This window comes from Cardiocondyla obscurior, linkage group LG04 (assembly GCF_019399895.1).
Source record: "Cardiocondyla obscurior isolate alpha-2009 linkage group LG04, Cobs3.1, whole genome shotgun sequence".
Classification (NCBI taxonomy): Eukaryota; Metazoa; Arthropoda; class Insecta; order Hymenoptera; family Formicidae; genus Cardiocondyla; species Cardiocondyla obscurior.
Window position 1 is genome coordinate 1,489,237 of NC_091867.1, and position 14,540 is coordinate 1,503,776.

General features: G+C 35.9%; 4 protein-coding genes across 8 annotated transcripts in view; 3 read left to right on the forward strand and 1 right to left on the reverse strand.

Moving 5' to 3' along the window:
* Window positions 1-829: 829 nt before the first annotated feature.
* On the forward strand, window positions 830-3,981 carry LOC139101887 (serine/arginine-rich splicing factor 7). 3 transcript variants are annotated; one of them, XM_070655396.1, is made up of 4 exons: window positions 830-1,308; window positions 1,563-1,942; window positions 3,362-3,605; window positions 3,678-3,981. In XM_070655396.1, the coding sequence occupies exons 1-3, from the start codon at window positions 1,300-1,302 to the stop codon at window positions 3,600-3,602; spliced, it is 630 nt and encodes a 209-aa protein (XP_070511497.1). In that variant the 5' UTR covers window positions 830-1,299; the 3' UTR covers window positions 3,603-3,605; window positions 3,678-3,981. The 3 variants fall into 3 exon arrangements, 2 of the variants coding, with proteins under 2 accessions (XP_070511497.1, XP_070511498.1); XR_011545636.1 differs by lacking the exon at window positions 3,678-3,981 and adding an exon at window positions 2,464-3,090 and having other exon boundaries at window positions 831-1,308; window positions 3,362-3,492; XM_070655397.1 differs by lacking the exons at window positions 3,362-3,605; window positions 3,678-3,981 and adding an exon at window positions 2,464-3,346 and having other exon boundaries at window positions 831-1,308.
* Window positions 3,982-4,121: 140 nt separating this feature from the next.
* Window positions 4,122-7,573, forward strand: LOC139101873 (putative ankyrin repeat protein RF_0381). Its single transcript, XM_070655367.1, has 5 exons — window positions 4,122-4,282; window positions 4,356-4,724; window positions 4,867-5,808; window positions 5,970-6,310; window positions 6,553-7,573. The coding sequence occupies exons 3-5, from the start codon at window positions 5,021-5,023 to the stop codon at window positions 7,113-7,115; spliced, it is 1,692 nt and encodes a 563-aa protein (XP_070511468.1). The 5' UTR covers window positions 4,122-4,282; window positions 4,356-4,724; window positions 4,867-5,020; the 3' UTR covers window positions 7,116-7,573.
* Window positions 7,574-8,544: 971 nt separating this feature from the next.
* LOC139101877 (fibroblast growth factor receptor substrate 2) lies at window positions 8,545-13,168 on the reverse strand. Its single transcript, XM_070655372.1, has 4 exons — window positions 12,901-13,168; window positions 12,326-12,663; window positions 11,831-12,201; window positions 8,545-11,739 (listed from the first exon to the last, which is right to left on the reverse strand). The coding sequence occupies exons 2-4, from the start codon at window positions 12,650-12,652 to the stop codon at window positions 10,998-11,000; spliced, it is 1,440 nt and encodes a 479-aa protein (XP_070511473.1). The 5' UTR covers window positions 12,653-12,663; window positions 12,901-13,168; the 3' UTR covers window positions 8,545-10,997.
* Window positions 13,169-13,301: 133 nt separating this feature from the next.
* The window catches only part of LOC139101883 (choline/ethanolamine transporter flvcr2b), a 38,687-nt gene continuing 37,448 nt past the window's right edge, over window positions 13,302-14,540 (forward strand). For 2 of the 3 annotated variants that reach the window (XM_070655381.1, XM_070655389.1), the window contains exons 1-3: window positions 13,302-13,478; window positions 13,551-13,675; window positions 13,823-14,238. The gene's annotated coding sequence lies outside the window, so the exon portion shown is untranslated. Of the gene's footprint in view, window positions 13,479-13,550; window positions 14,239-14,540 lie in introns of all 3 variants that reach the window. The other variant, XM_070655382.1, reaches the window with a different exon arrangement.

Sequence of the window (14,540 nt, forward strand, 5' to 3'; positions counted from 1 at the left end):
TTCTTTGGTCAATCCTCGTCGATAGAACGAAGTACTTTTTCGAGGCACGAAACGAAGCACAGAACAATGAGTAGAATGGCACAGATGTACGAAAAATGATCGTTCGTTCCGAGTCAGCGACGTCGACACTTACTCATCCGCGAAAACTTCCTATCCGCGGTCGAAAATACACGAAATTGTAGAGTGATTAGCGATACATCCTCACGCTCGAGGCTCCACAATTAGACTGACCGTTAGAGTGCTTTCGGCCCTTAGATGTAATAAGACAACCGCGTAAAAAAAGTGTGACAGCAATAGGTCCGATCGTCAATTGAACGCTGTCCTTTTCGCACGAAGTTCTCGAAAGCGCCAAATTTAACGCCGAGTTAATCTACGTTTTTTTGATGCATTCGGCGAGCTCGAAGTGTCTTTGCGTAATACCAATTTTTTTAGATAGAGAATAAAATAAAAATGTTAATTTAATCTTACATTTATATAAATAATCGACAAATTAAAAATAAATAAGATGACAAATCCGTCAATCCGAGTGTCTCGCGGTACGATCCACCCAAGATCCAAGTATCTGAAAACGCTCGGGAGGTATAAGGAGTGTAAGAGGAGTAAGTTGATGACACGGAGACAGCCTCGTTTCCCGCCAATTCTGAGGCCACACCTTTTTTGTAATGGTTGCTTGAAATTGACGGGAACGACGCTCACTAGTGATTGGCCTATATGGACCAATCAAATAATAATAAAATTTTACTTTAGTTGCAAGAAAATGTGCTACGAGGCGTCACCAGCAAATCGAGGATTGAGAAGTCGACTCGAAAATTTTAGTTTCAACGAAATCCGCTACAACCCGCCGCTATATTCGTTACCCAATCGACCCCAGTGCAAACGAGTCTTCAAGAGGAAAGATTTCAACTGTTTTGTACTACCCACTTCAAGTAAATCTGAACGTCAGTTTTTCCCATCGCTTTCCTTATTGACAACGACCATTTTTATCGTTGATTTGGTAACCGGAGCACCGTAGAAATGGTCTCAAAAGCAACCTCCAATTCCTACGTTCACTTGTGATACTGCCTGCATGAGTCTCTGGTAGTGATTGGTCCAATAAATTGAACAACACGTAGCGGATATTTCCGTGAAAAATTGGTTTCACGGAGGGGTTTCTAATCAATTTGCAATTTGTTTCTTACGAATCGATAACGCGCGAGGGGCTGCCGTTGGCGATCGCGTATTTTTCAGAAAAGATGCCACAACTTCGGCGTTCTTTGTAAACGATTGCAGCCACGAAATCAACTCGACAAAGCTGATAAGATGAACAAGGTATGAAAATGCAGAATTTTATCGTTCGTACAATATTGTAAATAATGAAACGATTTTGTTTTATTGCGAACGGTTGGGACCATCTTTATTTTACTGTTATCCCGAAATGAGTTGAATAAAAAAGAAATAATAATAGTAATTTGAGATTTAATTAAACAAAAATGAAAGAAATATTTGGCGGATTTTTATCTGTGTATCTATATATTTATATGTAGATACTTCGTTTATTAAATTTACTTTTTACATGTCACTAGGTTTCACGTTATTCTTCTGATGGCAAGGTCTATGTAGGAGATTTAGGCAGCAGTGCCAGTAAGCAACAATTAGAAGATGCATTTGCTTACTATGGAGCCTTGCGTAATGTCTGGGTTGCTAGAAACCCTCCTGGATTTGCTTTTGTCGAATTTGAAGATTCTAGAGATGCAGAAGATGCTGTGAGAGGACTGGATGGTCGTATTATATGTGGAAGACGCGTTCGCGTGGAATTATCAAATGGAAAGAAATTGCGAGACAGAGGGTTTTCTAGAAGAGGCAATGGAAGACCTTTTCATCCAGAAGATAAATGTTATGAATGTGGCGAAAAGGGTCATTATGCTAGAGATTGCCACCGTCATAGAAGTTCTTATAGAAGAAGGTAAGCCCTAAAAACTTCTTTTTTAGTCATTGTTTTGCATTTATTAAGTGCCATTCATGCATATATACTTTATTATTAAAAATTGATATTACAAAGAGTATCTTGTCAAACAGAAAAGAATTTTTATTATAGAAAAATATAGTTTTACTCTCTTCTTGTACTGTAATAATGAATCACAATTGCTAATTTTTACAAATTTTCAAAACTTTACTTTATGCAAATTTACTATATTTGATTCATTTAGTAATTTAATATTTAATAATTGAGAAACAAATATTTAATTACATGAAATTTATTTAATTAAATAACTACCACAGTACTTTTATGATAATTTTACTTTGTAATTATGAAAAAAATCATTGTGTAGCTTATGTTACACATAGGTACTATTATTTAAATAATGATTATAAGCAATGCATTTAGATATAATTGGTAATGTGATAGAAAAAAAAGCAAAGCTATTTCTACAAACCTAAACAAAGTGGTTGTAAAACAACCGTAACATTGCCCGTTATTTATAGGAGTTGCGGCTGAACGTACAGCACACACATGTGAAATGTGTGTCGCTACTCGACATTGTCGCGCGAGATTCGCCTTGGGTTCACATTTGTGATACACACCGCGCGTCGTAGTTACAGCGTAGAGCACTCCACATCTACTTTGGGTTTCCTTCTGCGTCCTGCGAGCGAGACAAGCGTGGCAGAGACATGGGCCGCGGCTGATCGGACACCGGAGTGGCTAGTTCTGCACACTGCTATGATACCGATTCACTGACTGTCACCCTAAATTGAGAGTTCATGCACGTCTGGCACGTTCTGGCGTTCCTCGATCAGCTGTCTGTACTTTCGACCTAGTCGTCGTTCCCATCGTAGGCATCGTCGTGATCATCGTTGTCGTCGTCGTCATCCTCGTCGTCTTGACCATCGTCATTATCGTCGTTACCGTCGTTGTCGTCATCGTCGTAGTACTTAACAGTTGTTAAGAGAGAAACTTTCAGCGCTCCCGTTTCTAGCCACTCTTCATCCGTTCGTCTCCGACCCTCTCGTAATTTCATCTGCATAAAGGGCTCATCCGCTCTCCCTTCTCGGCATAGCCATCGCGTGCACGCAATCCATAACTGTCTGCTGTAAGCACAGCCAGGAAAGATGGTATATAAGTTGAACATTTAAATATATATTTTATGAAGATTAATACATATGATGTGTGCATATGGGTGATGAAAAATTGCTATGTAATAAGTTTGAGGATATTTGCTAAAAGAATAAAATATAGAAATTGATAAAATTTTAAATCTTATTTAACTTAAATTTCTAGTTTTAAAAAACATATTTTACATTAATGTTTTATAATAATGGGTAGGCAAAAATATGCGCGGTTGTTATTATTTCGACATTTATTTACTTACGTCTTTTACTTTAGGTATTCTCGATCAAAGTCCAAATCAAGATCAAGATCAAGATCGCGATCACGATCGCGATCGCATTCACGTTCCCGCTCAAGATCTCGCAGTAATCGTTCACGCTCACGCTCATCACGACGTAGCCCATCCCACAGCAAGAGTGTTTGCATCAAGGATAAACACCGCAAGAAACGGAAGTCTGTTTCTGAGGATCGATGCAAGTCGAAGTCGCGATCGGGCTCCAGATCACGAAGCAGATAAATAGTAAATATGTTACAGACATTACTTATACGGTTATTATTATTGAATAAATGTAATACATTGCTTCTGTTTTAGTGGATATGGATTTAATTGGCGTTCATCGGATTCTTTATATTAATTAAAAAGCTGCAATTCCTTCAACACTTTAACCAATTACATATCGTTTTATTAGCATGTAGAAGATACATCTGTTTTTATAGTATGAATAGCGTAATAAGTCCATATATACGGATTATTATTCTATATGAAAAAGTGGCATATTGCTGTTACCAGCTACGCGATTTCTTCAAGTTCAATGTCATTGCTCGCATTTAAGTTATTGTAACCCGATGTTCAATAAAACGTTCAGTAACTTTTTAGACATGCGCGCATTCGCATATATCATGTATTTGATTAATGTCAATATTTTACTGAAATCCCGAGTTTCCTACGCGAACACTTATGTGTGTATTGTAAGCATCGTATATGTTCCTTTTTTCCTGTTAGTATACGCATCTGCGTGTCTGATCGTAATCGCGTGGCCAGTTTTCTTCTTTCTTGAAATTTTTTTGTATCGATACTCGAAGGTAATAAAGCAGCGAGTTAATAGGCGTAGCAAACGATGTGATTCAATCTGCAAACGCTTTCAAGCCCACCATACTTCGTTGAAATTCTTTTAAATAAGAAGAGTTAAAGAACTGGTAAAGTAAAACTAAAATAATTCAATTTTTTAGTAGTTTAAAATATTATATTTATTATCTTTTTACTTTTAAGTTGATTAAGATTCATATTATTGAATGACATAAACTCGAAAGAGAAAACAAAGGAAGGAAGGTATGTGTGTACATTTAAAAATATTTTATTTGAAAAAAATGTAATTATTATTTTGCATGGTTATAATTAAAATCGCTAATCATTTATTATGACCCCTTTAAATTTCAATGACTCGGCACCCATGGCTTGTCTGAGGAGGAATCAGGAGCACACAGACTGGTGAAGTGGGGTAGGCAACGAATGAAGGCGAAATATGCTACAATGCGAAACACAGAATGGTAGTGCAGAGATGGAGGGAGTCGAAGAAGAAGAGGAGGAGGAAAAAGAAAAAGAAAAAACAAAAAAAGGAGAAGCCGGTGGAGGCAGCCGGTAAGCACTGTAGGACTGTAGGCAGCACGTTTTTAGTCAAGCGTCATAAAACGCTGGAGATTCTCGTTTGCTTCGTCTTCGCTTCTAGACTATTTCATACGGCGAGTTTCGTACATTTCCTGTTACATTCTTTTTGTTGCAGCGCTGGTTTTATTGTAAAACTTTACCGAGCGGCGAAAGCGAAATTTCTTGTAGCGCCCAGACCAATTACACGCGTCTGCCTTATTGTTCTGCGTCAAGAGTGTTGAGCCAATTGCGTGAACAAATAATCGGGGCCAATTAAGCGTGCGGGTGCGATGACTTCCGCTTATGAAACAACGGCAGAACGTGAGCAGCAGAGTCCACGCGATACCGTAAAAGCACGTCACAACAACGAAAAATCAAACAATCTGAAGACTGCTACTGATATGGAGGCTTTATCATTATCTCAAGTTAGTCTTGCAACAGATGACTCGTCTTTTGAGGAATCCACGCTTTCCTCCGTAGAAGCCAGCGTTCTACTGGGTGAATCATTCGACAAGGATTTAGTAATGTTCGAGAAAGAGAAGGAAAATGAGAATCAAGAAAACGTCGGTGTCTCTACGAATTCAGTGAACGATATTTCGCGAACAAGCAGATCTAAAGACGAGGAATCGATTTCATTGGCAAATAACACCGTAATGAAAAACGTATCCGCGTGTAATATGAGCAAAGAACAATTAAAAGATCAGGACAAGGATCTTAAAAAGGATGAAAAAAATTGCAGAATTCTAGAGATCCAGATGCAAGAACGACGCTTGTGTGACAATATTAATGTCGAGAAAAAATTTATAAAGTCCGTAACGGAAGACGTCCGAGCCTGCTGCTTGAACGTGGCGGAAATCTGTCTCAAAACGGATGAAAAGCAAGAGGATTTTGAAAAAGAAATTATCAGTCAACAAGACGGCGATTTATTTTATGACGCCGTTCGATCAGGAAACGCCAAGCGCGTTTCGGCGTTGATCGCAAACGGCTGCGTGCAAAATCTGGATGAACCAGATTGGAATGTGTCGGGTGATCCACCTTTATTGATGGCAGCTACGAATCATTGTCTGCCAGTATTGAGGTAAGTTTTTAGTGATCGTAGCATCTAATCAAGTGTTATTTAAGACTACGTTTTTTGCATATTTTTTAATATTTAATTTATATCCAAAATTTATTTTGTTATGTAATAATTTTAAAGTAAAAATTAGCACAAATTTTTTATAACTTTTTATTCCTGAACAGCGCGCTCTTAGCGAACGGGTGCGATCCAGCTGTGCGTTCGCCGCGGGGTGAAACGGCACTTCACAGAGCAATCTTGAACGGCGGACCGGGTAACGTGTTGAAATTCGTGGAGGACCTCTTGAAATACGACTGTCCGCCAGGCGTCAAAGAAGCCGGCAGTGGATCAACTGCGTTACACGTGCTCTCTCGTCAACTGGCTCACATGTCACTAAAATCTCTTCGTCATAATTTCGATGCGGCCTTGAAGACGTTGGAATTATTGGCGAGAGCAGGACCCGTTAATGCTAAGGATCACCAAGGCCGAAGTGCTTTGCACATTTTGGCATCGTCAAATATTTTTGGTAAGATCGCAGATTTCTTTACAGATCAATTTTTTTTTCTTAACAGTTAATAATTGCATTTTTAATTGTACACATTTTTTAATTTCTTTTTTTTTTCAAACAATGAACATTTTTCGTATGTATTATAAAGTACGTGACTGTTTCGAATAATAAATGATTACTTTTCCTTATTGTCATTTTTACAATTCTCAAACGAAAAAGTGTAAGAATAGTAAGAATTTTAGTAACATATTATCTTACAGATAACAACGACAAAACTGATATCGAGTTGCTGATTGGTACGCTTTTAGCCGCCGGCGCTGATACCGCGCTAAAAAACGATCGTGGAGAAACTGCTTTACACGAAAGCTTAGAATGCGGTGCATTAAATACAGCGGCATTGTTAATACAAAATACACCGACGGGTATTACATCGCGATATGGCGAAACGCCATTGCACATAGCGTCGCGGAAGAACCACGTCGATATGGTGATGAAGTTACTGGAACATGGCGAGGATCCTGGCACTCAGGATGCCAGGGGGAATACTCCGTTGCACCTCGCATCAGCAAGAGGATTTCATCAGACGGTATCGCTATTGGTTACTTCGCCTTTAGCTCAGTTAGAGAAAGTCAACATCGACGGTCTGACTGCATTACAAGTTGCCGCCGAGAGTGGATTTGTAAACGCCGTCAAAATACTATTAAAAGCTGGCGCCGATCCCAGTCAGACAATGCATTATTGCGCCACTATTTTGCGCCGTCATCCCGACATCTCTCTTTTGATTGATCACGAATTGACTAGACGTCGACAGCTCGCTGCTTGATACCTTAATTTCCTACTAAAATTCGGCAGTTTACTCAAAATCTCAAAACGTTACTATGGACGAAGTGCAATTATTTCTCTTGTTGCTCAATATATAACACGATTACACATTTAATACGTGTGCAAAAATTGTTATGTGTAATCGTAAACATAATAAAATTGCCATAAGTCTCGGCTGTGTGGAACAAAGTGCATTTAATTTAAAAGATGCAACGTACGTTCTACGATTTAGAATAGTATAAAACTAAAAAATATTTTACAAATGAACGTTAATGCTGTTATTGCCGTTATCAATTTGTTTTATTTTTTATTTTGTGCCTCCCTAATTATTATTGTCATCGCACATAATCTTGCCATCATTATCATTTTTACATTATTAATGTTTTAATTAGATTTACAGATTGCTGACCTGATTGTTTGGACGGGAATTAAACTGAAACAATACGATTTCTATAATAATAGTGTATATTTTATTATAAATCCACATAATCTGAAATAAAGCGTAAATGAATTAATAGTAGCGGGTTTGTATGTACAGCTAAATATAAATTGATTTTGAAATGTTCTTTCAAAGTATATCACATGATATCGGAAAAGCTGTGTTAGAATTCTGAAATAAATATATAATAATCGTACAATAATGTAATTTATATTTTTACAGATTAAAACGTTTAGAAGACACTATAAAAATCGATGTGTCTTCTATATTTCATATAGGTTTCTTTCCATCACATGCATTGGAACAGAAACTAAAAACAAATGTATAAACTACAGATTTCCTTCGGTAGAGTTATAGTTATCTTTCATTATGCATCTATTATAAAACATGTTTCACAGACGTAAAATTTTAATAAATCTAATCAATCGTAAATTTCGCTTTGCACTGTAGTTACGTATAAAAAAAAAATTACGACAATATTTGCCATTATGAGTTAAAATCGATGGCATAGATACCATCCATAGATACCAATTTGCGAACCTTTAACAGATTAGCATTTAAACATATTTTCACAAATAATTACAATTATCACGGATTTGTAAAAGTGAAAAGAAATGATAGGCACATACGTAATATTGTTACACAAGAATTGAAACACGTTTTTAACTTTTCCAACTTTTAGTGGCCTACTAATAGAAAGCTCTTATCATATTATTACTTGTAGTTAAGGTACGCACGTATAGTATGGCATATATGAGTGATACATATATCTATACATATATTCACTTACAAACGCACACATTTCGATAAAAATTCAATTCGATGTATGTGTCTATAATACAGGCTGTTATATTGCATATTTAAGGTTGATGTGATGACGTTGTCACTGTTGGTATTTATTTCGGTATTCATCTTAAGAACACTTGCATCGTAGCACAAAAAAGCTTAAACTATATTTTTAAGCTCTGAATATTAATACAAAACGGATGTATGCTTCCTTTTTTTTTTCTTTTTTTTGGCACATTCTACTTGCATTCGTAAAATAGATAATACATTCTACAGAAATGTTCGCACACGCTCGTTTCTTTCAATAACACTTTCTTTCATTAAAACAGTCTTTAATTATAGTAAAAAAAAATATTTTTAATCCTTAAACTTATAAAATTATTAATTGTAATAGATAACTCTGGCACAAGGAAACAAACTATGGATTTCCAGATTGCATGGTTCTAGAAATGTTATAACAAAAGTTCTTATTACACATTTTGCATAATCTATATATAACTTAAAATATTTTAAACGATATGTAATCTTAAAATATATTCTTTGGATACATAATTATACGTTTTTAAATGTAGATATACGAATTTATGCTATTTAACATATGAACAATAATTCAAAATTATAGACCAATAACAATATTGCGATATATGCTTGTAAAACTAAAAACATAAAATTAATCTACGGAAAAATCCGCAAAAAATTCAGCCAAATGAGTCGCACATAGAAAAAAGGAAGAAATTGCGGATTAAAAAAAAAATTAAAAAATTGGAGGCCCGAGTTTCTAAAAAACAAGGTATGTAAATGTTTTTAAAATTAATATTGAATATATAGGTAATAAATTATTAATTAAATTATATCTTTATAACAAAACGATGGATGCGTGCCGGACGAAGGCCCGATATTCCACACGGACGAGAACGCGATTCAATTATTATATGTTTGTCAAATTAAGGACGTCAAATTGATAAGTAAAATTAATATATTCATTAACTTGGAAATAAAATTTTGTTAGCAAGTCTTTGCGCGTTCGACTTTGTGTGGTCGTATAATAATAATATAGAATTAAAGTCTTGTATCTATGCCAAGCATTGCACATTCTTATTCATTGTACGTTTCCTATATTGACGTTTGTCTAATTTTAAAGCATATAGATATTATACACAATTTTCCATATAATATATAATGCGTAACACTATGCAATATATATTAAAGATGAACATCATGTTAAATAAATTTTTGTTCAATTCGTTATTCGAATAAGAATTTATTCGATCGTTTAACTAACTTTTTACTTATATAGGCATTCAAATAATATATATTTATTTATACAAATATTTACTTTTACGAATAATATGAGTATTACACTCACTTGTCACAAGTAAATTAAAAACAGTGCTTTTTTTTGTATTTCGTTATTTGAATAAGAAAAAGATTTTTGTTTATTTTCAATAAATTGGATGAGCCTAAATTCTTTCTGTTGCTTAAAAGTAACCTTATGTATGCACATATAGGTCAGAAAATATATTATGACTGATAAGTAAATTTATCTAATTACTTAATGCAACTATATCTATGTTTTTCTTAGATTACATTTTTGGTAACATAAATATATTTGGTTTAAATTCAATTTGTTATAACGATTATAAATATATTAGACAACAACGTGCATGAACTTATTTGTAAAAAGAATTTCTGATTATTTACATCTTGGATGTATTGTAATTTTATTACCGCGTTAAGAATAATTAAAAGAAAAATATCGTTTGTGTAACTTTCGCGTATGAACTCTTTCTTTGTCTCTCGTTCGTTCTCATAAAATAAATGGAAATATATATAATTTTCAGGACTTAACAAAGTCCTGCATTTCACTTTAATTAACAACAGCTTTGACACTGTCTTTAATATTATTCATTATTAATGCCACACATATCAAATCTAAATGAATACGTGCCATTCATAATTTTGTTTTAAGTGATTACTCCAGTTATATAAATATTTATATTAAACTTACATTTTGTCGTTATTAGTTTTCTCGATAAATATAATAACTAATAAATATGATAGAGCAATTATTAAAAACTTCTGAGTCTCATTATCAGCGATAACTTATATCATACTTTCTTTATATTATGCCATATTTTGTGTGTCACAATCACTTGAGCCACATAATTTCTACTATACGTATGTACAGAAAAAGATTAGGGCACTTTAGCTTCCAATTCCTCCAAGTTGTCTTGTAAAATGCTAAATGTAAAAAATCTGCCTGCATGAAGTACTAAAAACTTATCTATACATTTATCATATAAAAACATTTTCTCTATGCTGCCTTATTCTGACTTGGAAAAAAGACTTACTATATATGAATACTGTTGCTCTGATAAAATGCACTGAAAACTTGTACAAATTCATACACTAGAATATCTCATGGTATATATCAACTACTATGTAGTTTCCAATATACTAAGAAACTTTGGAAGTCTTAACGCGTAATTAAACGATTTTAATGAGTTTCAGAAGCTCACGACTAAAATTAAATTTGAAAATCTTTTCCAACTGTTTTGGGTTCGTTTATACTTTTTTTCTAGAGTGAAGAACACGATAGACAGTCGTTATACGAACGTCATTATGCGATATAATCTATAAAATATGCTACTTGCTTATTTAATCACTTACAGAATTGTGCCTGCATGGAGTTACCAGGTCGCTTATTGTAGAATTATGTCGAGTTTTTCTGCAGCCTTCGTTATCATTTACATTGTTGGGATTAACGGAATGCGAGAGAGCAGCCGTTTTGTTAAAGTCTATTGTAGCGTAACCTTGTTGCGGCTTGTTCGGAGACTCGGGGGGAGTGGGAACAATATTCACCGCATTGTTGGACATGCTCAGGGATGCGTCTTTCTTATCCAAATCTAAAACTGCATAATTTACTTCCCTGGTTAGGCATCCCGTTGGCGTGGAGGGTGCTAAAGGTGATTTCTCAGCTACCGATGTGCCAGAAAATCTCTTCCTTAGCTTTTCAATTTCGCTCGCTTCTAAATTAGCGTAACAATGCTTAGAATTTTCTTCCACATCCGATTGTAAAACGGGCAACGGAGGCGGACGCACTCTGATGGCAATGTTTTTTGTGTGTTCTTGTCCAAGATTTACATTTATATATGCATGTTCGGTTCTGTCTACGTCGTTACTTTCTTCCTTAAGCTGATTTATTTCGGAAGTATTGTGCGTTGGAGAGATTGGCTTGGATTCGCTGCAAATGTTTATGTTCATGTATGGTGCTGTAGTTGGTAATGATGTTGCGTCGTAACTGCTTATTTCCGTGGTACACTGTATGGGTATCAATTCCGTTTCTACAGATTCACTGACGGATGTCGCGTCATTAATCGCAGAAGTATTTTGTGGTGATCTATAATAATACAGAAATCATGTAATATTCAATGTGCATTTTACGTTATTAATTCATAGTTACATTCATAGATTATAAATCGATGTAATACCTTTGTACTGTTCTTTCAAGGCTTTTGTTATTGTTGCGCTCCATTACAACAGAAAGAGATGACAAGACTTCGTCATTAACATACAGAGAGGACGGATGAGGCTGAGAAATCGGTGGTGGTGGTGGTAGTATAGAAGGTGTTGATGGTGATACCAAATTTCCATGAAGTGATATAGAGCAATTTTCAACGCTACTTATTCTTGCGATACCATTCTGTTGACTATGAGGAACTCTAGAGCTCATACGATTGTTACTTCTAGATGATATTGGATCCAAGTAATTAGCCTCCATTTGAATCGCCATATTTGCTACTGATGTAGCAGGATGTGACGGAATTGGTAGGTCTCTGGACAGTGTATCATTATTACCTACCTATTAATGACAAGAAAGTGTTTTTTATAAATTTTGTCTTTATACTTTTAAACATCAATATCGATAATAAATTTATTTATAATAAGCTAGTTGTAATTGAGTAAAAGTTCATATTACTACTAACCTGATTGATATTAACCTGAAGTTTTGTTTGAACAAGGTTAAACAATTCTTCAGCTCTTCGACATTTAAAAGCGTATATACCAGGACCTGTGGAGCAGCGTCTGCCTGATTCAAAACTGAAAAGTCCCTCCAAATCATATCCGTATCGTCGCAAACACCGCAATGGCCATTTAATTGGCTGTTTGCCGCGCTGATGTAAAGTAATGTCTGCCTCTGTGACTTCCAAACGTCCAGGCGAGACAAAGTTACCATCGTCGTCTATATTCATTACTTGAAAGATGTTAGGATGCAGATCATTGACATCTGCTGTACTATTAACGCAACCCATTCTTTATTTACCTAAAACAAAACAATATATGATGCAAATTGCAAAATTTATTCCATTACAAATCAATTATCGTTAGCGTCTTATGTTGAACAGTACATTACATTAGTAGAAAAGCGATAGCGTTGTAAATAATAGTCGTAATTATAACAACAATAAGTACAATAAGTATGAGTAATTTATAATAAAAATATTAAAAGTACGTGTTCCATGGTGAGTCAGTATTGCGTCTAGAGATCAGACATACATACCAAATACAACATAGCCAGAACGACGATGAAATCCGTCTATCCTACGAGTGTAATCGTCGCTGATCCCGTCATTGACAACATACTCCTTTATTGGCGCGGCTATGCCACTTCGCTATAATACACGCGATTTAAGTAAGATTGTATAAAATGTGCGACAGAGCCGACGTGGATCGCGCCAAATTCATTATCGAAGCGACAAACGTAGGCACGTTTCAATTACAAAATACGAATTACATCTGATAAACTTTAGGAGGGGAAGAACTTTCAGAAGGGAGATCGCTAGGGCGAGATACAAGTGATCAACGCGCGCTCGTGTGGAAGGTTTTCGTAAGTTCGTCGCGTTGTGACGTTTCTCGGGTAGTACGTCGACAGATGATACTGTCGCTGAGGTGCTCTTATACGTATGTCGACTACAGAAAACAGAACACAGCACTTTTACATTATTGCTAAAAAAATTAATACTTAGCATATAAATTTTTTTATAACGCGTTAAATTGTGAGAGAGAGAGTGACGGACAGGTAGCCGGGGGGAAGGGGTGAGAGTGAGCGACGTACGTGCCGCGTGACTACATAATGATGTAATTACTTGTAACGCAGCATGTATAACTTTCGTCATTTTTGCTAATCAATTAGAACTTTTTTTGTTTCAGATGAAAATCCAGAGAACGACCTTCGTCGAAAAAGCACCAGCCTGGGATTTCCGTTGAAGTGGCCAGAACTGAGAGGAGGAGGAGGACCTAGGAAAGGCATCGAGCATCAGTAGAGCAACCCACTGGTAAGGATCAATTTTTTTTTATCGTTGCCGGTTTTAAAATTTAATTCTGTGGTATTTAATTAAAAAATCAGAGGCGCGTATAATCTCTTTTTTCTAAATAATTATTTAAATTTCTACAATTTAATTTTTTTCATTTATTTGTTATAGCTTTGGTTAGTATCGAGGATACCACGACGTCGACTGTAGTTTTAGAGAGACAGTCAGATATATACGTCTGCACTCTTTTAGCAGCCGACGCCGGCCGAGGCTGGCGAACGCACACGGACACGAAATCCTACTTCGTGTGCGTATGTTGCTCGTTTAAAATCTGTGACTACTGGTCGGTAGGCGCGAATGGACGGTTTCGGGGTCCGGATTTCGGGCTTGTGAACAACGAGAACATCATGTCGCGGCCGTACGCGATCGTGGACGTCGTTCCCGAGGAGGTCGTTGATATTCCCAAAAAGTGATGCAGTTGCGTCACGACCGGAGGGGTTCCGGGACGATGTGGCTGAGGAACGTCGTCGGATGCATACCGGACGCTGCTCGTCGAGAGGACTGACACGAGAAGATCAACATCGAAGGTAAGTCTTTTTCGCTCTCGTTTCTTGGCATGCCGAAATAATCCGCGACAAGTTAACGTTCTCGCGAATCTCGGGGGGTGGAAAAAAAAGCTCTCGCAGTCGTTTAGGTTAGGTTAACAACGCGGTCGATTCGAACATTCGAATCGCAATTTTCAATTAATTTTTATTAACTGAATAATCTTCATTAGACTTAGAAAGAATGTTTTTTTTGTTTTATACTTTTGTAACAAAAATGTAAAAAAAAGAAAAGAAAAAGAGTTAGCCTGATTTCTTATCTCAAATATATTATTCGCAATGCTTTC

What these genes read in the sequence shown, in the direction of transcription:
- LOC139101887 (XM_070655396.1), top strand. An exon ending in AGAAGTTCTTATAGAAGAAG is followed by an intron (nt 1,943 to 3,361) that starts GTAAGCCCTAAA and finishes CTTTTACTTTAG; the next exon opens with GTATTCTCGATCAAAGTCCA.
- LOC139101873 (XM_070655367.1), top strand. Translation starts at nt 5,021, where the DNA reads ATGACTTCCGCTTATGAAACAACGGCAGAACGTGAGCAGCAGAGTCCA. An exon ending in CATTGTCTGCCAGTATTGAG is followed by an intron (nt 5,809 to 5,969) that starts GTAAGTTTTTAG and finishes ATTCCTGAACAG; the next exon opens with CGCGCTCTTAGCGAACGGGT. An exon ending in GGCATCGTCAAATATTTTTG is followed by an intron (nt 6,311 to 6,552) that starts GTAAGATCGCAG and finishes ATTATCTTACAG; the next exon opens with ATAACAACGACAAAACTGAT.
- LOC139101877 (XM_070655372.1), bottom strand. Translation starts at nt 12,652, where the DNA reads ATGGGTTGCGTTAATAGTACAGCAGATGTCAATGATCTGCATCCTAAC. An exon ending in TTCAGGTTAATATCAATCAG is followed by an intron (nt 12,202 to 12,325) that starts GTTAGTAGTAAT and finishes TGTCATTAATAG; the next exon opens with GTAGGTAATAATGATACACT. An exon ending in CTTGAAAGAACAGTACAAAG is followed by an intron (nt 11,740 to 11,830) that starts GTATTACATCGA and finishes GTATTATTATAG; the next exon opens with ATCACCACAAAATACTTCTG.